Source organism: Peromyscus maniculatus, chromosome 7 (genome assembly GCF_049852395.1).
Source record: "Peromyscus maniculatus bairdii isolate BWxNUB_F1_BW_parent chromosome 7, HU_Pman_BW_mat_3.1, whole genome shotgun sequence".
In the NCBI taxonomy this organism is placed as follows: Eukaryota; Metazoa; Chordata; class Mammalia; order Rodentia; family Cricetidae; genus Peromyscus; species Peromyscus maniculatus.
This window is the reverse complement of record NC_134858.1, coordinates 113489905-113516422: the sequence shown is the minus strand read 5'-3', so window position 1 is coordinate 113516422 and position 26518 is coordinate 113489905. Positions and strand designations below refer to the sequence as shown.

General features: G+C 44.8%; 2 protein-coding genes across 4 annotated transcripts in view; one reads left to right on the top strand and one right to left on the bottom strand.

Annotated features, from left to right (window-relative positions):
- Positions 1-10481, top strand: part of Tgfbr2 (transforming growth factor beta receptor 2) — a 98170-nt gene extending 87689 nt beyond the window's left edge. For both annotated transcript variants that reach the window (XM_015990260.3, XM_006970248.4), the window contains 2 exons: positions 4927-5054; positions 7562-10481. In XM_015990260.3, coding sequence (XP_015845746.1) covers positions 4927-5054; positions 7562-7741 — 308 coding nt within the window. In that variant the 3' untranslated portion in view covers positions 7742-10481. The remainder of the gene's footprint in view (positions 1-4926; positions 5055-7561) is intronic.
- Positions 10482-23939: 13458 nt separating this feature from the next.
- Positions 23940-26518, bottom strand: part of Gadl1 (glutamate decarboxylase like 1) — a 175793-nt gene continuing 173214 nt past the window's right edge. For both annotated transcript variants that reach the window (XM_042281898.2, XM_006970253.4), the window contains exon 15: positions 23940-25702. In XM_042281898.2, coding sequence (XP_042137832.1) covers positions 25529-25702 — 174 coding nt within the window. In that variant the 3' untranslated portion in view covers positions 23940-25528. The remainder of the gene's footprint in view (positions 25703-26518) is intronic.

Genomic DNA, 26518 nt, shown 5'->3' with positions numbered 1-26518 from the left:
CACGAGAGAAGAAAGCAAGGTCGGTAGTCGGGTGTTCAAAATGAGGGGAAAGACCCCAGAGAGAAGAATCAACAAAACCCATGAGAAGAAAAAAAGGGTAGCATGTGTTGTTATCTGCGTGGAAGCATATAGTGTGCAAAGGTGGCGTTTTCAGGGGTTAAAAAAAGGTCAGTTTGAAATGTGTGCACAGGGATACAAGATGGCTCAGACAGTGGGGCACCAGCCGCCACGCCTGGGCTCTTGAGTTCAAGTCCGAGGACTCAGGAGGTGGAAGGAGAGAGGGAACAACTCCCACAAGTTGTCCTCTGACCTCTGACCTCAAGAAGTGCTCCAGAGCTTGTGCGCAGATGAATAAATAAACAAATGTGATGTGCGCACTTCAAATCCTGCCCCACTCCTAACCTGAGCCATTGCTGAGTGATGATTGATTGACTAATTTTTGAAAGGGTCTCACTTGTAGCCCAGACTGTCTGCCTAGAGGTCTCTGTGTAGCCCTAGCTGGCTTCAGATTTACAATGTCCCTCGGCCTCAGCCTCCCCAGTGCTGAGATGACAGGCGTGCACCACTGTAGCCTCTGAAAGGTCACTTTCAAGGGACAGGCACCCACCAGTTTGGATCACATGCTCTTCTTTGACACCCCCCACCCCTCCATTTCTCCATTTTAAACTTAGAAGTAGCATCGCCTTCAGATCCTCCCAGTGTGGCACAGACGGTTGTCTCTGCCAGCGCCTTGCGGATGAATGACCCTTGACCTCCCTTCCCCATTTTAGCCGAAGAGAGGAAGTAGGACTTTAGAGCACAGGAAGTCTTACAGTTCCCAAGGTCTCAGGAAAAACAGGGGAAACTCGGTTAAGCTTCCCCTTGCTTTGGGAAAAAATGTATGCCTTATTTCCTTTTCCGCCTGAGCATCCATTACATCATCTCTGCAGCCACCTTCTCCCGCGCTCTACAGAAGCCTCCTTTGGCCCACACTGAACTTAAACATTAAAATAAGTGCTGTGATTGACAGCTGTGGCCAAAGCAACTTAAGAAGGAAAAGGTTTATGTAGACTCATAGTTTTAGGGGCCAGTCCATCATGGATACAGGAACATGAGGTGACTGGTGGTCACGTTGTGTGTCCATCGTCATGAAGCAGGGAGGGAATGTATGGATTCAACTGGATTTCTCCTTTGTGCCTTTTGATTTAGTTTAAGAATGGAGCCCATTGGATGGTGTTGCACACATAAGAACAGGGTCCTCTTACCCTGAACCTCAAGAACACACCCAGAGGTGATTCTCCCAGATGATTCCAAGTCTGTCAAGGTGACAATGAAGAGGAGCTATCACAAATGACTTTGAGGGTTAGAACTTGGAGTGCAATAAGCTAGCTTGAGTCAATGATTCAACCACGGAAGTGTTTGCTTTGCTCTTTGGGCCTGTCAGCCATGAGGTGGACAGTGGGCCAGAGTGCCATCTTGATATTTTCCTCTCGTTTGTTGCAATGTCCTGCCTGTCGTTTCTGAGCATGGGCATGGGATTGTGGCTTCTGGAACACTCTCTAAAGTGTTCCCTGGGAAGGAGAAAGCAAGGAAGCCTTCTGGACAGGCAAAGGCACTTCATCAGACCCCCATAATGCTGTATGGTTCTGAGCATCCTTTCTACTTCTCAAGGAAGGGCTTTGCAAGCTCCTTCATGGTGGAGTGGCAGTTATCTTCATATAGGAAGCTAAGCAGACAGAAACCAAAAAAGAAAGAAGGAAGCTCTTCATGGACAGCTGGCTTGGGCCAGCATTGCCAGAAGTAGGACCGAGTGAAGATTTGGGGGCCATTGTTTATTGAGGAGCAGGTCTCATGGGAAACAGGGACAGTCAGGGAGAAGGAGCTGAGCTGTGATTTCCACACCATTCAGAGAGCCTGGCCTCAGCCTTGTCTCACAGAAGCTCTTAGAGTGGCTTGTAGAGGCAAGAAGAAGATTGGACTAGTCACTAACACACATGTCACCTTGTGACATGGCTGCCACTGGCGGGTGGGTGTCATGTCCAGGCATCCCCAGGCTGGGGTATTTCCACCAGCCCAGTATAACTCTGCAGAGAAAGGGGAAAGATTGAGGACCGTTGTCAACACTTGAACTGCTCTGGAGGACGTGGCTGGTAAAGGGTGTCTAGTCAAGCAAGAAACACAGCTGCAACAGCAGCGAAAGAGTTAACAATAGGGGGTCTGTGGCCCAACGCAGCATAGAACGAGCAATTTATATGTCACACAAACCCCATGCCATCTTGACCTGTCTGTTGGGTTGGATTGGACCACGAGATAATCTGGAAGGGACGACGGTGGTCCGTCGGTCACTCCATTCACTCCAGAGGAAGGAGGTGATGAGCATGGTGTCTCCTCTGGAGCTGCCTCTGACCCTCCTGGCTTCAGCTCTTGCTTGAAATCATCCCAGTTTGTATTTACTGGGCGCTGTCTGCGTATAAAGCAAAGCTGGAAGCACCAAGCAGAGAAAGACACAAAATCCCACCTCAGTCTTCAGCCTCAGCATCAACAGTCTGATGGCGGATAGGGAACGGGAGAAAGAAGTGGTGTTTACGTACCCCACAAGTCAGATTTCAGAATTTACCCTAAGACCAGTGTAGATGAATTTCTTGGGATGTTTGAAATCAAAAGGGGACAAAGAGGGTTTGTGTTCATCTCAATGTCATAAATGCAATTGTATTCTAAAATATAATAAGAGAAAATTAAAAACCTATGAAAAATAAGCTACTAAAAATACCCTGTGGGTATTGATAACAAAGACGGAGAACATAAAGTTAGGAACAGGGGAGGGGTCACTGGGGAGAGTTAGAGAGGTGGTGGTAGATGGATATCATCAAAATATAATGTATAAATATATGAAAATCTCAAAGAATAAATAGGAATACTATTTTTAAAAATCAGCCAGCAAATAAAACAATAAAATAAGATCCTGACAGCTTTTCTACCGGGGTGAGGCTGAAAAAGGCAGACACAACTCCTGGGAAAAAGAAAGAGAAAAATAAAACAGGCTAGTCCTCTTTCAGTTCCATTTGACCGTGGAAGCATCTTCCATTCTTAGCACAGAAGGCAAAGTACTGACATTTTTGCTCATTAAGGAAAATTATCAAGTTAAAGGCCAAAGATCCTGCATACTTTTGGGAGAAAATGTGGAATATAGCCCAGCCTTCCCCTACTCTTTCTTCTCTCTCTCTCTCTCTCTCTCTCTCTCTCTCTCTCTCTCTCTCTCTCTCTCTCTCTCTCTCTCCCTCTCTCTCTCTCTCTCTCTCTCTCTCTCTCTCTCACACACACACACACACACACTTTCCTTCAATGGTGTTGGTGATTGATCTTGAACTCAGGACCTTGTGCATGCTAGGCAAGTACTCTACCACTGAGCTACATCCCAGCCCCAGAACTCTCTCATCTTCCCCCTCTGAAACTGTATACTGACTATAAGTGCTAACCCCACATTTCTATCCCTTCTCCCTGATATTCATCTCCTAACCCCTAGATAGACACCATTCTCTCTTCATCTCTGTGAATTTGTCTCTAAGGAGATTAACCCCTTCTTACTGCCATAATGCAATACTTGCGGCTGAGTCAGTATTGATAAAGGAAAAAGCTTTCTGTTGACTCGGGGTTCTGGAGACAAGGAAATCGAGCAGTGCAGCCTGGTGCCGCTCTTCTCCCCACCACAGGGTGAGGAGACTGGCTGGTTTTGTCTAGACAGGTTCTCCCTGTGTATCCCAGACTAGCCCTGAACTCATGACCCTCATGCCTCAGCATCCCAAATGCTGGATGAGACCTTGTACTGCCACAGCAGCTTTAAACTGGCTGTAATAAAAGATGCACTCTCCAAACAACCCATGGAGGCATTAGCCTGGTGATCCATGAGGATATTTATTAGGGAAGAACTTCCCTCAGCCAACTAAGAAGGTCCTACCTGGCCCTCCCTATTGGTGCCTCATGATGGTGCTGAATCTCCAGTGAGTTCTGGGGAGACATTATGTGGAACCACATAATATTTGCCCTTTAGTATCTGACTTACTTCCTTTAGCAATGTCTTCAGGAACCATACAGGTTACAGCCTCTTTCAGAATTTTGACTTTGTAAAGCTGATGTTCCCATAAAATTGAACACATTTTGTTGAATCTGTTTGTATACCATGGGCCTATGGAGGACCAGAAGATTTGTAATATATGTGGCTTTTAAAAAGATTTTATTTTTTATTTTTGTAATTTTGTGTAACTGTATATGAATGTGTGCCTATAAAGATGTGCACATGAATGCAGTGCCTATAAAGGCCAGAAGAGGGCATCAGATCTCCTGGAGCTGAAGCAAGTGAGACCCCCCCAACTTGGGTGCTGGGAGCCAAATTCTGGTCCCCTGGAGGTGCACATGCTTACTGCTGAGCTCTCTCTCTCTCTCTCTCTCTCTCTCTCTCTCTCTCTCTCTCTCTCTCTCTCTCTCTCTGTCTCTCTCCCTCCCTCCCTCCCTCCCTCCCTCCCTCCCTCTCTCTCTCTCTCTCTCTCTCTCTCTCTCTCTCTCTCTCTCTCTCTCTCCCTCTCTCTCTCTCTCCATCCCACGATATGTAAGGTTTTCCCACCACCAAAGAACCTGTTTCCTTCTTTAGAAACAGTATCCCCTCATTGAGCATGCCTGCATTGATGGGAAAGCTGGGTCCCTGTCTGCCTTATTCCCTAGGTATCAGCTATTAGCATGATGCCTAGAAGGATTGAACCATCACCAGTAGAATAGCATTCTTCCACCACCACCCCTTCCTTCTCATTTTATCGTTAAAAGTGTTCTAGCAATGACAGGTTCATCCTGCCATTATTTCCTCATATTATCCAGCCAGGCACTCACCAAGCACGTGTCTCTCAGCCTGTGCTGCCCTGTGCTCAACTGGCCCGTGTCTTCCTGTTTTCTTCACAGAAGTGAAAGATTATGAACCCCCGTTTGGTTCCAAGGTGAGGGAGCACCCCTGTGTGGAGAGCATGAAGGACAATGTCCTGAGAGACCGAGGGCGGCCTGAAATCCCCAGCTTCTGGCTCAACCACCAGGTAAGGAGTGCTGGCTTTGAAAGGTCAGAAGGTACATGCAGGGAAGTCTGCTTGTGGACCATAGAGAATTCTGGGAAATGGAGCTTAACTCTGAGTACAGGGCACCGGGTTCTCTGTAAACCTGTCAGGTTTGTGTCCCTAAGGAAAATTTCAATATAAGTGGATGACCCTGTTGTCGTAAGTTGCCATCACCAGGCTTATACAGCATACACAGAGAGTTTTCAGATGACTACTGTAAGACACTGGCCACTGTTCCCAAGCCCTCTGGATTCAGTGCTAAGATACTTTGCTAGCTGTGTCTGCCATCTACTCCTGCGCCTTCACATCAGGAGCCTCTATCTCATTCCCTCTGGGCTCCGACTTTATTCTGCTGGGGGTCTTCACCTTCACAAAGAAATACTTTGCAGTTGGAAACAAGCAGGGTTGTCCGGTAGCTTGTATCTTCTGGCTGTTCATGGAGCTGAGAGGGAAGCCTGTATGAGCATGCGTGGGAGGCCAGGAAAGCAATGAAGAAAAGGAGGCGGAGGCCAGCCTGTTGAGTGACACCCACACCACTCTCTGTCATTCCTTCCAAAGAACTGGAAGTTAAGGCTGCTCATAACAGAGGTTGGAAGAGAGGAAGAAAAACTAGGTTGTGAATGAGAGACAGTTGACCACATGTGTGATATACTCAAGGAAGAGCCTCAGTGAACAGAGCGTTTTTCTATCTCTCTGGAAGAATGATTCTTTTCCACCCAGCAAAGCCATTTATCGCTCTCTTGGATGAAGTCCTTCATCCTTGCTGGCCATGGGTGCATAGGTTTGCCTAAAGGCACAGGGAATTCAAGTGAGAACCAGAAACAGCAAGCCAGGCTCTATCAGGAAGACAAATAGGGCAGGAAGCCTGCTGGGAAGCCAGTCCTGGCCCAGAGCCAGCCCTGTGATCAAGGAGTAGGTAAGCCAGGCTTCCCAGGGTCAAGGTCTTCACCAGACTCTCAGACAAATTGTCTTTGGTTCTAAAAATGCAAGACTGTTTGAAAAAACTCAGGAATTAGAAGGTGCAGAAATGGTGTGTTCTGTTGAAACTCAGTCACCATCTCTTGAGGTCTCTCCTGTGAAGTTCTTATAATGAAGCCGTTATTCATTATGATAAAATTCTGAAAAGAATTTGCATAATACATTTTTTTCTCTTAATGAGATTTGTTGCCCTATTGATTTCAAGGTAATGCTTAATATTTAATTTAATTTACTGCCTGTAATTACTGTGTCAAAACAAAATAAATGTTTCTGGTATAGCAACAATAACACTCTACTCTTAACAGGGCCATCAATCAATACCATCAGTTAGGTGAATTATGCAATTAATTCCACATCAAGAACTGGGGGTGGGGGAACTCCCCAGATGTTGTAAAAGTTGCTGGTATTGGCAGGCAAGTGCCAACTCTCCACAAGAGTGTTAGATGTATCTGTCCTGCCTGTATGGAGATCACCAGGGGCAATGCTGGCCTCTACATGGAAGGAGCTGATCTTATTTCCACCTCTCAGACTATTTACTTACCTTCTGATTTTCTGAAAGGACTTAAAATAGTAAGAGAAATCTTTTTGATGCAAAATGGAATGCAGCCTGTGGAAGAGCACTTTGCTATCTGGACCACTTTTCCTACATAGGGGTGAGGCTCAGTGGGTGGAGCTGTCTCGGGGAGGACAGGCTATAAACCATCTTACAGTCAGGCATATTTGGCATACAAAGGCAGCCATGTCAAAGGGCCTAGCTTAATGTCAACTGGAGATGACTGGGACATCTTGGGGCCACCCTTGGCAGTCCTGGGAGCAACTTCTGAGTCTTTCTATGAGCTATGGACTTTACAAAGTGAACCCAGGCTAATGCCTGTCCCACTCTGGGCTTGGATGTTCAACCCTGCTCAAACAGAAGAGTACCTATGATCCAGCCATGTTACATTCTGAAAGTAAAACTCCAAAGGCCGAGAAAGGCAAGGGAAAGAGAGAATCCAGCCTAAGGTGGGAAATGGGGGTCTTTTAGAGCCTGTAATAGATATATTTCTTACAATCTATACAATGTGTGCCACCAAGGGTAGATCCTAGGTACTGGAGAGATGGCACAGTTAGTAAAGGCTTTGCAAATGAGCATGCAAACCTGAGTTTGGATCCCTGGTATCCATGTAAAGAGCTGGGTGCCGTGGTGTGCACCTGTAAGACAAGTGTGGAGGAAGACATGACAGAAGGATCCCAAGTCAGTGGGCTCTGGATTCAGTGAGAAACCCTGTGATCAGTGAGCTCTTGGTTCATTGAGAAACCCTGAGATCAGCTAGCTCTAGGTTCACTGAGAAACCCTGTCTCAAAAACTAAGGTGGAGAGTGATATCACCCTTTGACACACATCTTCAAACACATGACCACTTAGACTGAGTCCTACTCTGATAGGACATCATTTGATAATGATATATCGATGCTAAGTCCATGGAGACCACTCACTGATGACGCCCTTGGGACCCCTCCCTTCCTCTGCAGGGCATCCAGATCGTGTGTGAGACATTGACAGAGTGCTGGGACCACGATCCTGAGGCCCGCCTCACAGCCCAGTGTGTGGCAGAGCGCTTTAGTGAGCTGGAGCATCCGGATAGACTCTCTGGGAGGAGCTGCTCCCAGGAGAAGATTCCAGAAGATGGCTCGCTGAACACTACCAAATAGCTTTTTCTGGGCAGGCTGGGCCAACCCTCCAGAAGCTGCCCTCTCACCAAAGACCAGAGGCAGTGGGATGCTGTCCTGACTGATGCTTCTGGGAAACCAAGGACTTGCTCCCTTCTTCCTGATAGCTGCTCCATGTTCAGAAACAACCACAGCAGCAGCAGCAGCAGCGGCAGCAGCAGCAGCAGCAGCGGCAGCAGCAGCAGCAGCAGCAGCAGGGCTTAAGTGAAAGAGAGCATTCTATGCCTTGGACTTTGTCATGGCATAAGCTGTATTAGCACTTCCTCAGGAAATGAGATTGATTTTTACAACAGCCAATAACATTTGCACTTTATTAATGCCTGTATGTAAATATGAATAGCTATGTTTTATATCTATATATATCTATATATGTCTATATCTTTCTATCTATAGCCATACTCTGCATGGAGACAAAGAAAAAGATCAAATGTTCCCGGGAAATTAGTTTTTATTGGAGAGCTCCAGAATGGAGCAGAAGGGGCTCGGGACAGCATTAGCACTTGACAATCACACACGCAATGGTCCCCTGAATGTGGGGTTGGGGGGACAGTTGCATGAGAAGGATCCATGCCTCACAGACTGCTTTGGCCACAAAACACTTCATTTTGCAATAATTACCCTCTACATGAGGGTGCTTTCCTAGCCAGGGAGCTAAGTTCCAGTCCACCACTATGCCCCAGGGGCTCCCACGTGCCTTGCTTTTCATTTTACCATGGACATTCAAGCCTAATATCTGACTTGTGAATCTTCAGGCTTAGCCTAGGAACTTGGCCCCATCTTTCCACTTTCATAAACTGCCGGAATCAAAGAAGACAGTTTCCTCACCCATAAAATTGTCCCACCATCTACTCATAGATTGTGTCCTTTGATTTTCTTCTGTGCCTGAGTTACTATTATTCATTCCCAGCTGTTATCATTTTTTTTAATTGTGTCATATCCCATGTCCAGCTCTGCTGGCTCATTGTGTTTAATTTTTGTCATTCTCCTGCTGGCATTTCTAGCTTGCCATGATAGCACCAATGGGTTCTATCTTCCCAGGTTCCCAAATGGCAGACAGGATTTGAATGACACACTCCCCATGCTGTACAACTGTGTCCGGGGACACTTTGAGACCATATTTTGCTTGGTCAGCACAATGTCTGAAAAAGTTGAGCTTCATTTTAAGTATTTGAGATGTGACAGAAAAATCTTAATTCTAGATAAGGAGGGAAGGGATTCCTGGGTCCCTCTCAGAGGGCATCATTTACAGCAAGAAGGTATGACTCTGTGACACACAGCTGCTTCATTTCTCACTGGTAAGCAGTCAGTTTTTACATTACCCACACCCATCCCAGTGTGGAAATGAAAGCTGCTCCTAGTCAAGAGCCATTAAGAAATGAGCATTTGGAAGCTGGAAAGATAGGTCAGCAAATAAAAATGAGTGCTTTACATGCAAGAGAGCATGAGTTCAATCCCCCAGAACCCATGAAAACAGCCATGTTCATTGGAAGACACTTGTAATCTCAGCACTGGGGAGGTGAACATCCCTGGGAGCTTATTGGTCAGCTAATAAGATTCTGTCTCCAAAGCAAGGTGAACAAATAACATCTATCCTGACAAACAACATCTATCTTTGACCTCTGACCTCCAGACATACATGTACCACATGTGCATCCTCACATGCATACACATAGTAGAAATGTGCATTCATGCCACCTCGCTTTGGTAACATGTTAAACTGCACATACCTTGTCTGATGTTATGATTTGAAGCTGACCATGAATTGGACCTCAGAGGACCTCCTGTGCATGATTCCCATTAGGTCAAGTCTCTTTTGTATGCACATTAAGTTCCTTTTGTCTCTGCAAGGGAAGCTCTCTGCTCTTTCTTTATGGTTCTTGGTCTCTGCATGGTCCTAACCTTTGCAGAAACTATGAGCAAGGATTTGAATAGGGGACATACAAGAGTCCCGTGAAAAGTCTGGGAATATGTGTCCACTTGGATGAGCGCAAAGAATGTGCTTTAATAGGAAGCTTGTTAATCCACCAACAAATGTGGATATTGCAAGCAACAGCTTCTTTTTTTAAAGTGTGTTTTTGAAGCTACTTATTTTCAACCAAATAGGAACATGATTGAAAGACTACCAAGGAGCCTTTTGTTCTGTCTGGACCATGGAAAGCCTCAGATCACAGGGGTTTTAGGATACATGGTCAAGTTGGGGGTGGGACAAAAATCTACGGACTCCGCCCCATGGACATGTGCTGTGCAACACCTTGGAAATCCCCCAAACCCACTTGCACCTTAGGGCTTGCTGATGCCCTCCCAACAGCTGTTGTTCACCGCCCTCTAGCGGTGAATTTGTAGAATACCGGTCCACTAGTGGGATTTCTAGCGTTCAAAAGTGATCTCACTTCCGGGTCATCATCAGAAACTGGAACACAGTATCATGTTACTGTGGCTTGTTTTGTTTATGTCATTTTTTTTTATCTTATTCAAGAAAAAGACCAAGGAATAACATTGTTGTCATTCCTAAAAATGTTGACTTTTGTTCACTACTCTGCATAAAGGGAAGGTTTTATTCTTTTATTGAACACTTCAGCCATACTCATGTATTAAAATAGGAATGTGAATGCACAATATTCTTTTTATATCAAAATCTAAAGCACTTATTTTCATTCTATGCCATTTGTCTTTTATATAAATAAAAATGTCTAGTAGATCAAATAAATCAAAAGTTCATGGACGATTTTGGTTGGCTCTTGTTGCTATTCCCAGTAACTCAACCACTTCCCACACTGGATTATCCTGTAGCATGGCAGAAAATGTCATTGAGAAATCCTCCCTGACTTTTTCACACAGGTTGTCTTTTCACAGTGTGGCAAGTGCATTTTTCCTGTGCAAGAGCACACACCGTGTCCTGTCTGCTCACCTCAGATTACGGCGCCAGTGACAAACCAAAGTACTGGTCTCATCAAAGGCCCATTTGGCAAGCAAGTGAGTTAGCATGCTTACTTATGGAGTGTGGTACAGGGTGAGTTAGAGGGGTGTAAATGACCCACCGAAGAGTCTCACCCCCGCATGGATGATGGCTTCCCCAAAGCTGCTTAGGTTGAGCCCCCTTCAGTGAACCTTCCTCGAGCCGTACACTCCAGCACATCCTGAGACCAGGAAATCACTTGTAATTTGACCAGAATTACATACATCTGGGAGGGAGGTAAAGGAAGGAGTGGGCAGGGCTCTGAGGAAAGGATTTGATGACCCTCCCCACCACGCCTACTTCTGTGAGGGGAATGGCAGCAAGCCCAGTCTTGAAGGTCTCTTGAGGGTAGTCACAGCCACTCTGTTGAAGATGGCATTGGGGGGAGCGTTCTACAACAGACTCCTCCGGTCCCTTTAAAAACAATCCAGGAGAGACAGGGCAGTTTTACAAGCACAAGGAAATGAGCTTGGCCCTTAGATCCCAGGCAAAAAACAAACAAACAAACAAACAAAAAAACCTACAGGTGATGTCATGTGCTTATAATCCCAGCTGAGGAGGCAGAGACAGGCTCCTTGGGGCTTTCTGGTCAACCAGCCTTGCCTACCCGAGCCCCCAGTCTCCATGAAGAGACTATGTCAAGGTCTAAGGAACAGCACTGGAGCGTTACCTCTGGCCTCACCACCCACATCTGTACAACTAAAAAACAATCCCTGACAGAAGCTCACTAATAAGAGAGAAAGCAGTAGGGGTTGGCAGCCTGCTGTCCCTTGTCATCTCTGTGTCCAGGCGTGGTGGCCCTTGGTGTGGCAGCATGGCCTCTCTCCCCATCCCAGGAACTGCTTTGGCCCATATGGCTGTTAGTTCCAGGACTGTCACAGAGGGCTGCTTTAGAGAATGTGCATCTGCCGTGTGTGCTCCATTCTCTTACTAGTGTGCTGGTGACTGCCCGTGGTGGTCCACGCACAGCTTTGCATTTGTATTTTGAACTTGGAGAACCTTGCCTGCATCTTGGCAGATATTAAGTTGCTACTTAGCATAAAAGCAGGAGAAGTCTAGATACAGCATTAAAAACAGAGGGAAGGAGACATGTGGTACAGGCCAGAGGCTGGAAAGGATCTGCCTACCTGAGTGTTGGCAATATGAACAAAACGCTTTCTCAATGAGCATTAGCCCTGGTTCTCCATCAGGCCCAGGGGAAGATTTGCCCATGTACAATCAGGGGCAAAGCCCAGTCATCCAGGAACCAGAATTTTGAGTAACTGAAATGCTTGCTTTTCTGTATTTCATGTTGTCTCCTGATTAACACTGGCCAGACTAGTGGAACAGAGGCCACACTGTGGGGTGTGGTTGCCATCTACTCTTCCATCCTTGTATCTGCCTCCCCATGTGTCTGTTTGCTCCAGGAGAACCAGAACATTCTCTCCTCTCTGCTTAATCTGCCTAGCATTCTCCTAACAAGGTCTGAAGGAATTCTTGCTGAGAGAAGAAGGGGGGGGGGGGTGAGCGGCTGAGTGCACATAGCTATTCTTCAGGTGTAAGCTGAGTGCTGGAGCCTGAGATGATTTCACAGTCTGCCAGCCATCAAGAGCATGGTTTGTTTTATTGTTGTTGTTGTTTGTTTGTTTGTTTTTAGCAAATATGCCTTTATTTCAACAGGTATTAGAAAGAGTAGAACTTGAAGCCTGGACTTTCACAAATGTTCTATCTTGGATGATACATGAACAAAGAACGGGCTTCGTTTGTTAAAGTCTTGGGAGATAACAGTACTTATGTATGGCAACCACAGGAGATGAGTTTAGAGGGCTGTCAATTCTTGTCTAAAAATAGAGACAGCTTATTTAAATCAGGAATGGAAGTGCCCTAGTGGGCTGAGAAAAGAGCCCCCAAACCTCTGGCCGTCTGCTCTATGGTCCTTTATAGGATCCTCATGGTCCTTGCCTCTCCTACCTGAGGGGCCCCTCCCCACCCCCACCTTACTCCCTGAACATGCATATATGTGCATGCTCTGTTCCTTGGATGAAGCCCAGGTAAGGATGAGCTTCCGGTCTTCCTTTGCAAGCTGGTTTCCTTTGTATGTTCATCTGGATGTTTCCATTCAGTTCCCACTCCAGTTACAGGAGAAGTCTAACGACAGCAGCCAGGCTCGGGAATCAAACTGCCCTCCTCGAATGCCAGGGAGGCTAGAGGCAGCAAGACAGAGGCCTGGAGGGCACAATGGCCCGGCTCATGAGTTGAATTACTTTTCTGGTTGCTGGGATCAAATTCCTGACAAGCAGGGAGGATGGGTTTGGGTTTTCAGTTCAAGGTGACACAGTCTGTTATGGTTGGCAATGAAAGATATGTGAGAGCCAGAGTTATGTTTTAAGTTTTAATTACTGTGCCTAAGAGATCCACGGTTTCATGAATGACTCTAACCTGTAAGCCTCTTGCCCAAGGACAGATACTTTCTGAAATGATGGAGGCTGTTATTTATGGAAGATAACAAGCCATTTGTTTTTGATCTCCCTAACAAGCAGGGAGATCAACGGCACTGGATGTGTTTGATCACATGGAGGCAGGAGGTACATGGGCAGGAAATATGTCAGGATGTATGCTTGCCCCTGATTGGATGTAGACAGGAGGTGAACAGGCAGGAAGTATGTCAGAATATATACATTGCACCTGGTGGGAAATGCAGAGCATTATGGGTATGCCTTTTTAAGATTCTGCAAAATGTAACTCGTCACCATTTTCTGGGAACTCAGGAATGAACCTGGCCAGAGTCCATCATTCTGGTCAGTATTTAATTAAAGCTTGCTTCAAATTTGGCTCAAAACTGTTTTGAGATAGAGGTCTTGATCAAGTCAAGGGATTAACAGATACAGCGGCAGGAACAGGAGGCGGGTGGACACACTGTGTCCATGATCATGAAGCAAAATTCAGACATGGAACCTTGCTACAAAGCTACAAGTGGACCATTGATGACCCACTTCTCCAGTGAGCCTCCTCCCCCGCCCCCACTAAAGTTCCACAACTTTCTGAAATACCACCACCAGTTAGGGCTCAAGGGTAAGCCTCAACTCACACTCAAACCACAGCACCAGTCAAACAACAGAGGCAGGCACACAGGAAGAGAAAGTCTTGATTTTTTTTTTTTTTTCCTCCAAATGTACAAGGTCCCTGGGCTCAGACTCAAGAGCCTCAGCCTAAACAGAAGCCAAGGTCTTCTGACCCTCCTCCGGGCTGTTTACACCAGTCATTTCAGTTCTGGCTACCGGAGGTCAGGAGTATTAGCAGTTGGCAACAGCCCTCCAAACACCCTCTGCAGGGACCCCATCCCTCCTGCCATTCACTGTCTTTTAAATGCAGGGCTTGCTGGCTCCTAAGAGTTCCTGTTTTGTGGTGACCTTTTCCTTTTAAAAAAAAAAATCTGTGTGCAAATGACATGCTAATGGCCCCATCTTGAGGGAACCTGCTTCCCCAGGTGACACGTGGGGAACTTTGCATCTAAGCAAGCTTGTCTATCCTTTTCCACAGAGGTTATCCCAGTTGACATCTGCTCATTTTGTTCATTTTCCCCCTGAAGTAACTGCCTAATCATTGCTTATCACATTTCTAATTAGTTTCTGCTTGCTTCATTCTTTATGGGTTGGGGGCCATGCCTTTCAGGCCTGCTTTGCAAACACTGCTGATCAAGACAAGATTGTGAACTTCCCACATTGCAGGGCCTGCCAATCAGTCGCACATGGCATAATCTAATTCTAATATACCTCCTGATATTTGCCGCACTTAAAAATAACTTGTTAATCATCTTCCTATTCTAATGAAGCCGAAATCGCACCTTTATTTTATCGTCATTTTTGAGAATTTCATGCATGAGTACTGTTTACACTGTCTCTCCCCCACTCTCTTCTTCCAGCCCCCCACTCCTCCTCAAGTCCATAATCTCTTCTTTAATTATTATTGCTACATTTTCAAAATAGTCACCTCAAAATAGTCCAAATGCTAAAGAGATGTTTGTGGTGTAGCATATTCTGGACTCCCACAGTCATTTTTCGGGTGACATTCTGGTCACCTACACTATTCAGGCTACATAGTGGGACAGGATGACTTTAGGCTAAGGCTGTTAAACAGAAACCCAGGGAAATCCTTTGAAATTCCACACTGTGTGCTTCTGAATGTCCCCGGCAGTCTATGAGGGGCCCTGGGTCAGAAGACAGGAGGCAATGTCTGTCTTGAACACTAGTGAGCACCCAACTGTACACACATGATAACTAACAAAGTTCTCTTGTTGATTTTTTAGAAAAAGTAGGTGATGGGACTGGAGATGCATGTCAAAAATGAAGAGCACTTGCTGCTCTTTTAGAGGACCCAAGTTTGGTTCCCAGCACCCATGTTGGCCCCTTAGGAATCATTGTAATGCCAGTGACAGGAGACTTAGGCTCTCTACTGGCCTCTGCGGGCACCTGAACTCCTGGTCACAAAACTGTGACAGACATACGCACATACACACAAAATAAAAATAAAAGCAGGAAACACGGCACGAGCCCCTGAAGGGAAGCTTTTGGTGAAATGGTAGCTAATTATTTTCAGAGTACTGTTTGAGACTGGGGCAGCTCCCTACCAGGAATGTACGTTAAAGCTTTCCTCTACATAACAAACAGATATGATGAAGTATTTGGAGGTAAATAATGGGTCATAATAACTATAATTCATGTTCTGAGAAATGCTTTTTTTTTTCCCTCTCAAATTCCTACTCATGAGCACTTCAAGTTGATAAACACCTGGAATGCAGAGGTGGTGGTTTCTAGATGATATCCCCGAGATTTTCATCCTCCACACTTGAACTTGGTTGGGCTGATTGGAATCTTTGAACAATGTCTTCTAAAACCAAAGAAGCAATGGCTGTACCCTGGCTCTTCTTGGCTGGGGAACAGACCCTAGCCTGGGGACAGTACTGCATTTGTGGGAATGCCTCTTCAAAGCTGTGGACTATGCTGAGTCACGGACACTACCAACATGTGTCTGAGTTTACACAAATGCCCCAGAGAAACATGCTGATTGAGTTCTGCCTTGTGCTTTGGTTTCACAAGATAAGCATTGCTTTAAGAAATATAACCAGCACTGCCTGAAGGAATTAAATCATCATTGACATCATCCATCATCACTAATCCACACTAAACGTGGTTTTTCATAGTGATGGTGCTGTGTTTAAACAGTGAGTGTGCAAAATTGTAACAGAATCTTTTCCTCACTAAGCTGTCATTGTTAGAGTATTCTTTCTCAGCTATAGGGAAGGTAACAAAGACACTTCTCTGTAGGGACTTGGCAGGTTTTTCCTCCTTGTGGTCTGGCGTCCCAGGTTTTTGCCTTTTGCTTGCTCCCCCTTTCTTAACCTTCAAACATGGTCTGCATGATCTCACCCAATCCTGTGACTACATTGGTGGACCTGCAATTTAAGTCTTTCATCCCAACTTCCTCCCTGAAGCTAAGATTCATAATCACCAATAAATCCCCTGGGCTTGGCTGATTTATAGGCAGCTCAAATCTTGTACAGCCTACCATCAGGTGACATTATAAATCTATGTTCTCATTTCAAGAAGCCACAACTCCTTCCTAATAGTTGTCCAACCTAGAGAATATGGAAGTGTCCTGAATTCCTCCTTGTTCTATGGACACTCTCTTCCATTCGCCAATCCTAGTGTGCCTCGAATGTGAGCCACCCACTACGGGCTCTTACACTGGGAGGCCGGTTCCAACGACAGGCTTTGGAGCATGTTGGACATATGGAGTCTAACCTAATTGCTGTATTAACCCCTCATTGGATTCACAACATGAAGAGATTACTGGGGGGTAGAGGAAAATGAGAGCAGGCACCTGACAAGTGGCTTACTGTGGGTGTTACCTTTTGAAAAGGTTTACTTATTTATTTTTATGTGTATGAGTGTTTGGCCTACATGTGTATCTGTCTACCATGTCCTTGCCTGGTGTCTGCTGGTTAAGTTATGGATAGTGATGAGCTGCATGTAGATGTTAGGAATTCAACCCAGTCCTCTGGAAGAGTAACAAGTGCCCTTAACCACAGAGCCATCTCTCCTGCCAACTGTGAGTATATTCTTAAGAACTACAACTCGGCCTTTCTGTATTCTTTCCTTTTCCTCTGTTCCTTGAGATAAGCTGTCTTCTCCATCATGAATCCTTCTAGGATTGTTCCTCCTATGAGTCATTATCACAACAGTGAGAAAAGTCACTAATATGCCTATCAATCCACCTATAGAAAGAAACTTCTAGAATCAAACCCCCAATCACCACTTCCTCTGTTACAGCCCTAATATAAATGACCAAATTTGCTTGCTTGAACTGTTTTTTTTTGCCAAGAACTATAGCATGTCTAACTGCATTTAATAAAATCACTTCATAACAGGGAAAAAATTTGGGAGTGACCATTAGAAAATATATGAAACAAATGTCAAATTTTAAGAGAAAACTGTGTGGCTTAAGAACTCTAGATGTCCTGGAATATACTTGTCTTAGTTAGGGTTTCTATTGCTATAAAGAGACACCATGAAGATGGCAACTCTTATAAAGGAAAACATTTAATTGGGGTGGCTCACTTGCATTTCACAAGTTCAGTCCATTATCATCATGGTGAGACATGGCGGTATGCAGGCAGACATGAACTGGCGAAGTAGCTGAGAGTCCTACATCTTGCAGGCAGCAGGAAGTAGACTGAGACACTGGAAGTTATCTTCAGCATATATGAGACCTCAAAGCCCACCTCTACGGTGACATACTTCCTCCAACAAGACCACACCTATCTTAGTCAGGGTTTCTATTGCTGTGAAGAGACACCATGACCACAGCAACTCCTATAAAGGAAAACATTTATTTGAGATGGCTGCCCTCAGTTCAGAGGTTCAGTCCATTATCATCATGGCGGGGAGCATGGTGTCATGCAGGCAGACATGGTGCTGGCTACATCTTGATCAGAAGGCAACTGTGACACTGAGTGAAGCTCAAGCACAAGAGACCTCAAAGCCTGCCACCACGGTGACACACTTTCTTCAACAAGGCCACACCGACTTCAATGCCAAGTCTCCCAATACTACCACTCTCTATGAGCTTATGGGGGCCAATTACATTTAAATTATCTCAACACCTACTCCAACAAGGCCATACCTCCCTTTAGTGCCATTCTCTCTGGGAGTCATTTTCTTTCAAACCACCATATTCCACTCCCTGGCCCCCAAAGACTTGTAGCTATATCATAATGCAAAAATGCATTCAGTCCAACTTCGAAAGTCCGCATAGTCTATCACAGTCTCAACTTGTTTAAAAGTCTTAAGTTCAGAGTCTCTTCTGAGATTCATACAATCTCTTAACTGTAATCCCCTGTAAAATCAAGATTAAAAAGCAGATCACATACTTACAATAAATAATGGCACAGGATACACATTACCATTCCAAAGCATAGGGAAGGGAGCATAGTAAGGAAATACTGGACCAAAGCAAGACCGAAAACCAGCTGGGCAAACTCCTAACTCTGCATCTCCATATCTGATGTCAAAATGCTCTTCAGATCTCCAACTCTTTTCAGCTTTGTTGACTGCAACACATTTCTTTCTCTTGGGCTGGTTCCACTCCCTGTTAGCAGCTCTCCTTGGTAGGTATCCCCTGACTCTGGCATCTCCAGCCTCTTGGGGTCTCCAAGGTAATCCAGGCTTCACCTTCACAGCTTCATGTGAAATGGCCTCTCTACTGGCCTCCAGTCAGGGACGCCCCTGACACATGCCTGGCCTCAGTGGTTTTCCTTAGATGTGGAGGCAAATTCCACAGCTCCTTTTTTTTTTATCCTTAACTCCAGAACTATATGGCCAAAGCTGCCAAGTTCTATTGCTTGCTAGGGCTGGAACACAGCCCCCTCATTTAATTACATCTTCACTGGTTTCTTTTTTCCTTTACTGCCTAAGCTTGGTTGTCCTTGAATTTGCTCTATAGATCAGGCTGGCCTCAAACTCAGAGACCCACCAGCCTTTGCCTCTGGAGTCCTGGGATTAAAGACATGCACCACCATACCCAGTTCTAAGATTTTCTTAATACTTTTTCACAAGTTGGAAACTTAGCTGGATGGGGTCTTTCCATGAGGTCACCACTCCCTTTATTCAATTTCTTAATCTCCTTGAACACAGGATTTAACTCTATTCTACTTCCTGGTACCCTCTTTCTGCATCTGTATATTTTATATTTTTATTTGCTCAGCTTATTCCTTTTCATTACAAATCTTCATTAGAATTAATGATAATAACCATAAACAGTTTATACTAGGCTGTTTTGAGATTTCCTCTGCCAACAGAATTAATCCAAAACCTCTCTACTTTAGCCTCAGGCAGACTCTTCAGACAAGGGCAAAAAGCAGCCACATTCCACCAAAATATCACAAGAATGATCTCTAGGCAACAGACTAATATTCTTCTACTTTGAGACCTCTTGAACCAGCCCTCCATAGTTCATCAAATTACATTCAGCACCACTGTCTTCTATGCTCCTACTAGTACGGCCCATTAAGCAGCACTTGAAGTGTTATAACTGCTTTTCTAATCCACAGTCCTAAAGTCCATATTCCTTCAAACAAAAACATGGCCAGGCCTACCACAGTAATACCCCAGTCCCTAGTACCAACTTCTGTCTTTGTTAGGGTTTCTATTGTGAAGAGACAGCATGACCATGGCAACTCTTAAAAAGAAAAACATTTCATGGGGGTGGCTTGCTTATAGTTCAGAGGTTCAGTCAATTATCATCATGGTGGGACCTGGTGGTGTGCAGACAGACATGGTGCTGGAGAAGTAGCTGAGATTCCTACACCTTGCAGGCAGCAGGAAGTAGACTGAAACACTGGGTGGTATCTTGAGCATATATGAGACCTCAAAACCCACCTTCACAGTGACACTTGCTCCAACAAAACCTACTCCAATAAGGCCACACCTCCCTTTAGTTCCACTCTCTTTGAGGGTCATTTTCTTTCAAAATGCCCCAACATCCATGAGTATGTATACAGGGATATCAAGGCTTCCAATCTTCTGAGCTACAAGAACCCTGAGCAGGTGAACTTAGTATACTATGGACTTGCTTATGTGAACTGCCCAGTTTATAAAGAGTAAAGAGGAATCCCAAAGATGCTAGGATGGCACACTGGAGTTCACCAGCATTGATGCACATAATAGTGTGTTCCCATCATGATGTGGGGATTTAGAAATACTTGGTTATTGCATGATCCAGTGGCTCACGTTATCCTCATTTTCCTTGAAAGGATAACTTGAAAGATCCCGTGTTAGAGATTTCAAAATTAGATATAGAGACAAGGTTGCAGCTTTGGTAGAGAAATGCTCTCCTGGAAAACAAACAAACAAACAAACAAAACAAGCCAGGTGAAACTGCTAAGTGCTATGGATATCATTCTATATAAATAAAACACTGATGGCCAGTGACCAGACAGGAAGTATAGGCAGGACAAGGAGAGAGAAGAAATGGGGAAACAGGAAGAAGGGGGAGAGACACTGCAGCCACTGCCAGGATAAGCAGCATGTAAAGACTCCGGTAAGCCACCAGCCACGTGGCAAAGTATAGATTTATAGAAATGGGTTAATTTAAGATATAAGAACAGTTAGCAAGAAGCCTGCCATGGCCATACAGTTTATAAGTATTATAAGCATCTGAGTGATTATTTTATACATGGATTGTGGGACTGTGGGGCTTGGTGGAACCTGGAGAGAAGCCCTCCAGCAACAGCTAAGTATTCGGAAGCTGTGAAATTGCTGGGCCACACTGGAAAATATCTTAACAAAAATTTACATGGCATTCGTTTGCAAGTACTAAAAGCTATGGGAAATAGAGATGAGGGCAAACGATTTTAGTGTTGTGGAGACGGAGGTGTGAAGATAGATCCAGTTTCAAAGAAGCTGGGGAAAGAAGTAGAAGAAAGCATGATGTGTAGTGTGGAAGACAGAGTCACAGATACACGGTGGAAGACATCACCCAGACTCAAGAACCAGAAAGCAAGCCCAGAAGTAAATGAGGTACCAGGAACAGACTTTTTTTTTTATTGTTTCCCTTCCTTTTGTATTTTATGTTTTATTTTCATGTGTGTTTTGTGGAGTTGGAGTAATAACTAATCAGCCATATTTGTTTTTTTCAAACATTATTAGAATGTATATGAATTTGTTCTTTCTGTGTCTATTCCTCCCTGTTAACACCCCAGTGTCCAAAGATCAAGTTGTGTGCTTCTTCTTATACTCATGTCAAATATGCTAGTGTGCTTCCATGTCACTCTAGATCCCACCCACCCACCCAGGTCCGTGTGACTGCCTTCCAAGAACTTCTTTGACTTAATCACATGCTAGCTACTCCCAACATTTGCCCCTGTCAGTTAGCTCCATGCTGGTCCTTGGATACACTGTGGATGCAGTCACACTCTGACCTTACTACCTCCTCCATGTGGCTCATTCTTTCCTAAGAAACTCTCTCCCTTACTTGCTTAAACCCTCTGCCCAACAGTTCAAATATCAGAGGCTTGCCTGATCAACTGTTCTACAGTTGATTGTACACCTTACTCCCTCCACACTCTCTTTTATTCTCTGTTTCTCTTCATAATGCTCACTGCTGTTACCAGACCACTGGCTGGGGTCATTTGGTTCCACACAGATGGAAGTCATAAGTAGAAAAGGAGCACCTGGCTTTCCAATGCTGGCAGTCTTAGAACCTCAAGTTCAAACATTTTTGGAATGAGCTGGCAGGCACAGAGGCTCATAGATCCAAGCCCAGAGATGTAGAGGTTGTCAGCTTTAGAAGTTAAAGAGCTGAATTCTAGATGCTCATGTCTGAGGCTTCTTTCTCTGAGCTACACCAACTCTTGGCCTGGCCCTCAGCATTTAGTACAACCCTCCGCTCTTAGTAGAAACTAGCAATAGTAGTGCTTGGCACCAGTTCATGGCACAGCTCCAAAACCTTGGGCATTAGGATCCTTGACCCTCAACACAGCTTAAATTATAGCTCTTGAGCCTTGGAGATCTAGATATGTAGCCCTTAGGACTTGCTATTCCCTGGCATCTTCAAGTAGCCAGGGCCTACAGTATCCCATCTTTGTCTCATTGAGCTTTGTGCTTTCTGCTAACTTTGGTTTTTGCATTATGTCACTGTCTCTATATGCCTGCCATCCTTACACATCCCACCATTTCTCTTCCTCACTGTCTCTGTCCTCATTCCTCTCTCTGGAACTCTTCAGCTGCCTCCTCCCTATTGCTATGGCTGCTGCCACTGCCTCAACAGTGGCAGGTACTGCCACCTCTTCTGTCCCTGTGGTCGTCTCCTCTTTGCATGACCAACCCAGCCTACACTACCTGTGCTGGCTAGTTTTCTGTCAATTTGACACAAGCTAGAGTTATCTGAAAGTAGGGAACCTCAGCTGAGAAAATGCTTTCATAATTTCCAATTAGTGATTGATGGGAGATGGTCCAGTCCATTATGGGTGGTACCATACTTTGGCTGGTGGTGGTAGGTTAAAAAAACAATTAACAACAACAACAAAACAAGCTTATCAAGTCATGATGAGCAAACCAGTAAGCAGCACTTTTCCATTGCCTCTGCATCAGCTCCTGTTTCTAGGTTCCTGCTCTATTTGAATTCCTGTCCTGACTTCCTTCGATGATGAACTACAATGTGGAAGTATATGCCAAATAAACTGTTTTCTCTCCACTTTGCTTTTGGTCATGGGGCTTCATTGCAGCAAAAGTAACCCTAATGAAAGCATGATAAAGATCATTATCAGGCAAGTCAAACCATCCTGTGAGAAGCAGAGGGGGAAGCACAGGGGGTGTTTCCTAGCTGGCTGGAAAAATAAGCCAATCAGCCAAGCAGAGGGTGCGGCATGCAAATATAAGACTAATTTGCACCAATCACAGCTGCTTCCAGTTCCACCAATCTTAACACTTACGCAGAAGGACCTGTCACTGGCCTCAAATGACACCAATCTTGAGCTTTCTGTTGGGTCACTGGGGGAATATGCTATCCCCTAATCTGACTTTAGAGAGTTGAAAAGCTTCAGGGTTAACAAGGTCATCTCAAGTCACCCATACAAGTCACCTGCAGCCATCATGGCTGGAGCACAGTCTCTGGGGGGCAGTGGGTGCAGGTTGCTGTAGCTTCGGTAACAGTGGCCCTTGCACCTGGGGGGTAGTGTGTATGCTGCCTGGTGAAAGCAGCCCAATTGCTATGATGTCAGTCCAGCCTGTCCTAAAAGGGATTGCTCAGTTGACCTTTCTCTTTCCAGAGGCAACTTGACAACAGGAAGGGTCTGACCACTGTCAATTAGTCAAATTGGTAAAAGCCACAACAGCTTAGCTCATTTAATGCCAGAATTGAAAGGGTGCTTAAACAAAACCTCTTACTCCATTTTCAGCAGAGTTTGACTTTTGGGTAACTGCATTTGCCCCGCCACCACTTGACCTCCTTGGCAATTCTCTGGCTTTTCCAGAATGAAGATTTTAAAAGACAATTTCATCTATTCTATCCATAGCCTATGTTTTGGTTTAGTTTGATTCTATTTATTATGTATTTATGTATTTATTTATTTATCTGTTTATTTATTTATTGACATTGTTTGAGACAGAGTCTCTAGTAGATAGGGCTATCTGGCTCAGGGATCTGACTGTTTTCCCAGGGCTAGATTACAAGAGCAGGTCACCACACCCAGCCTTTTTTCTTTGTGAGTTCTGAGGGATCTGACTCAGGTCTTCATGCTTCTAAGGCAAATGTTTTACTGAGTGAGCTGTTACCCTACCCTCTCAAATGATTATTCTTATAAACATTGAGCCAAATGCCTGATTGATAGTGTTAGCAGAATATTTCAAGAAACAAACAAAAATAATGGGATTGTAAATGATCTGATCCCAGTGGTATTTGCCATGCATCAAAAACCTACCATGTCTCATCAAAGGCACAGTGGGATTTGAGCTGTGGCTATTGAGTTTCCCGTGATTGCATAGTAGAAAAAAATGACTAAACAACCAACCCATACTTCTCTGTACATTCTTTTCCAATTTTTTTTAGGTGTTAAATAAGCTAGACCATTTCTAGTTTCTTCCGTTGTTAAACTAAATTTCCAGTTGAACCCTGTTCACTTCTTAAAACTGTATTGATACCATCTATAGAAGAAGAACAAACAGAAAAAGAACTGCCAATCACACACAGTGCTGACACGGCTTTTATTTCAGGACATACAGCTTATTTCAAGCATCGGTTTTAGGAGCATTTTATGTAGACAATTTTTAAAAGGCAACAAGAATCAAATCATGCCCAGATAGCTCCCACCACCAGGGAGGTTGAAGCAATTCAGAAAATGAAGTGAAAATACCCTGATGAGTAGAGATAGTGAAAGACTGTGCACTCTACAATGAGTTCAGTGAGCACTATACAGGGCACATCTGTTTCTCAAGATGTAAATGTCACGAGTTAGTGATACAGTACAAGGTGGCGATCATAAGTCCCACACCTGGACAACTCTCAACACACAGTCTTCATTCTACACCCTCATCTCTGAATCCTGTCTGTTTCTTAGTCAAAGGAAATAAATCTAAGATGGTGGTCGGAGAGAGAGTTACAATCATCTACTTCCATTAACAATGGAGGGCCACCATGGAAAGGTCTCTGATTCTAGAGTCTCTGCCAAGAGAAAGCATCAAACAAGTCTCAGTGGCATTTCAGAGTTTGGGGGAGAGAATGCTATACAGCCTCAGAGTTCACCTCTGGTCACTTATTCTATTCCCTAGAAAGCCAAGAGTGAAAACAAGAAATGCATTCGAAAGTCTAAAAGCGGGATAGAGACCCACACAGATGTGCAGGGTTTGTTCCCACCCAGGGGCATATTTGAAGAAATGGATTAGTGCTTGTGTATCACTGATCAAAAGGGCACTCTACAAAGTGTTTGCTTTTCACCCCAGTCTCTAACTCAGATAAATTAGGGTAGATAACAATTCATTTTAACTCCTTGGGGGAAAAAAAACTTCAGCCCAACTTCAGCCCAACTTCAGCAAAAATAAAAATACATCTTTAGGCAGTAAGAATCTTGCATAATCTCTCTCTTTGTGTGTGTGTGTGTGTGTGTGTGTCTTTGACATGTTTCAGGCACCCTGAACATTTGTAGTACAAACACCACAGTTGTATTCTTCAAATCCTGGCTAAGGGGCTACTGAAATATTACATGTCCTTTTTCTGGTAGAACATGGGTAAAGGTTTTCCCTGAACCGCTGTTTCTCAGATTTTACTGTGCATAAGACTCACTGACTGGGTTCACTAAAACCTGGGATGCTAGAAGCAGAGTTTCTGGTTCCGATGGTATGGGGTAAGTGTGGAGAGTGTGAATTTTTAGTAAGTTCCTCGGTGACACTCTTGCTGGTGGCATAGGGGCTGTGCTGTGAGGTTCACTGCTGTAAGCTCCAAGCTGTGTGTTTCTATGCTCTTTAAAGAACAATGGGAGCCTTTACAATCCAATGTCCCTCCACAGGGCACTGACTAAAGTCTTCTCGGGGTTGTTCCCAGGGATAATATTTGAGGGAACTGTTTTTTATTACTTCTACTTTCTTCATTCTATAACCAGTAGCAGCAGGCAGCCAAAGAACCCTTAGGACTATTTTCTTAGCATTTTGGTTTTCTGGTGGGAGTGGAAATGTTTGCTAATCTCACCAGAAGGATTGTCATCTACCTAGTGTGTCTCTAGATGCACTGGATCTGTGTCCATCCCCAGGACAGGATTGGTGCCTCTTGGGGAATGAAAGCCATGGCTACATATCCCTCCCCAAGCTGTCTATCTCGTCTAGCAGGAAGTCCATGTCTTCCCGGCTCACTTGAGGGCTGATGACCACTTGACGGAAGAAGTTGACCTTCCCTCGGTGGGGCTGGTAGCCCAGCATGACACTGCCCTTCTTCATCATTTTCTCTTTAATGGCTGGAGCCACCTGTAAGGGGGAGAGGACACAGATAAAACCAACTTTCTTAGCACTTCAACTGACCTTCAGTCAAGCGGTATGGATCTCAGTTTTGTCTTCAAGCCTGACATAATAATAATTCATTGAGACCGTATAGCATATATCCACCAAATCAAGTGGTTGAGCTGTGTTAGTTCATCTTTACAACACCATAAGGAGCTGCTGGCAGCAGGTCCATTTACAGATGAGGAAGTCAGGCACACAAGAGTCTTTGAGTTCTGTCTGTTGCTGGGATTAAATACTCTGCTCAAAAGCAATTTAGGGTAGGAAGGAGTTCACTTCAGCTTACAGATTACAGTCCAGCATCAAGGGATGTCAGGGCAGGAACTCAAACAAGAACTTCAGGCAGAAACAATGGAGGGATGCTGCTTGCTGTCCCTTTCTTATACACCTCAGGACCATCTGCCCAGGGAGTGTTGCTGCCCACAATGGGCTGGGACCTCCCAATCAGTTAACCTCAGGACACTCTCCCACAGACATATTCAATATGATCTGGGAAATCTCTCAATTGAGACTCCCTTCTCAAGTGACTCTGGGCTGTGTCAAGGTGACAGTGAAAGCCACCTAGGGCATGGGGTCCCTTACTGAATCTGAAGCTTGCCATTTCAACTACACTGGCTGGCCAATGAGCTCTCAGGATCTGTCTGTCTCTGCCCCCTAGTGAACAGGTTACAGGTGCACGTGGCTGTACCTGGCTTGAATGTTGTAGATGATTCTTGGTGAGTATAGTTTCTAGAATGGTAATGGGCCCTTGAATCATATTTCCTCTGCTGAAGAGGAGCCTTA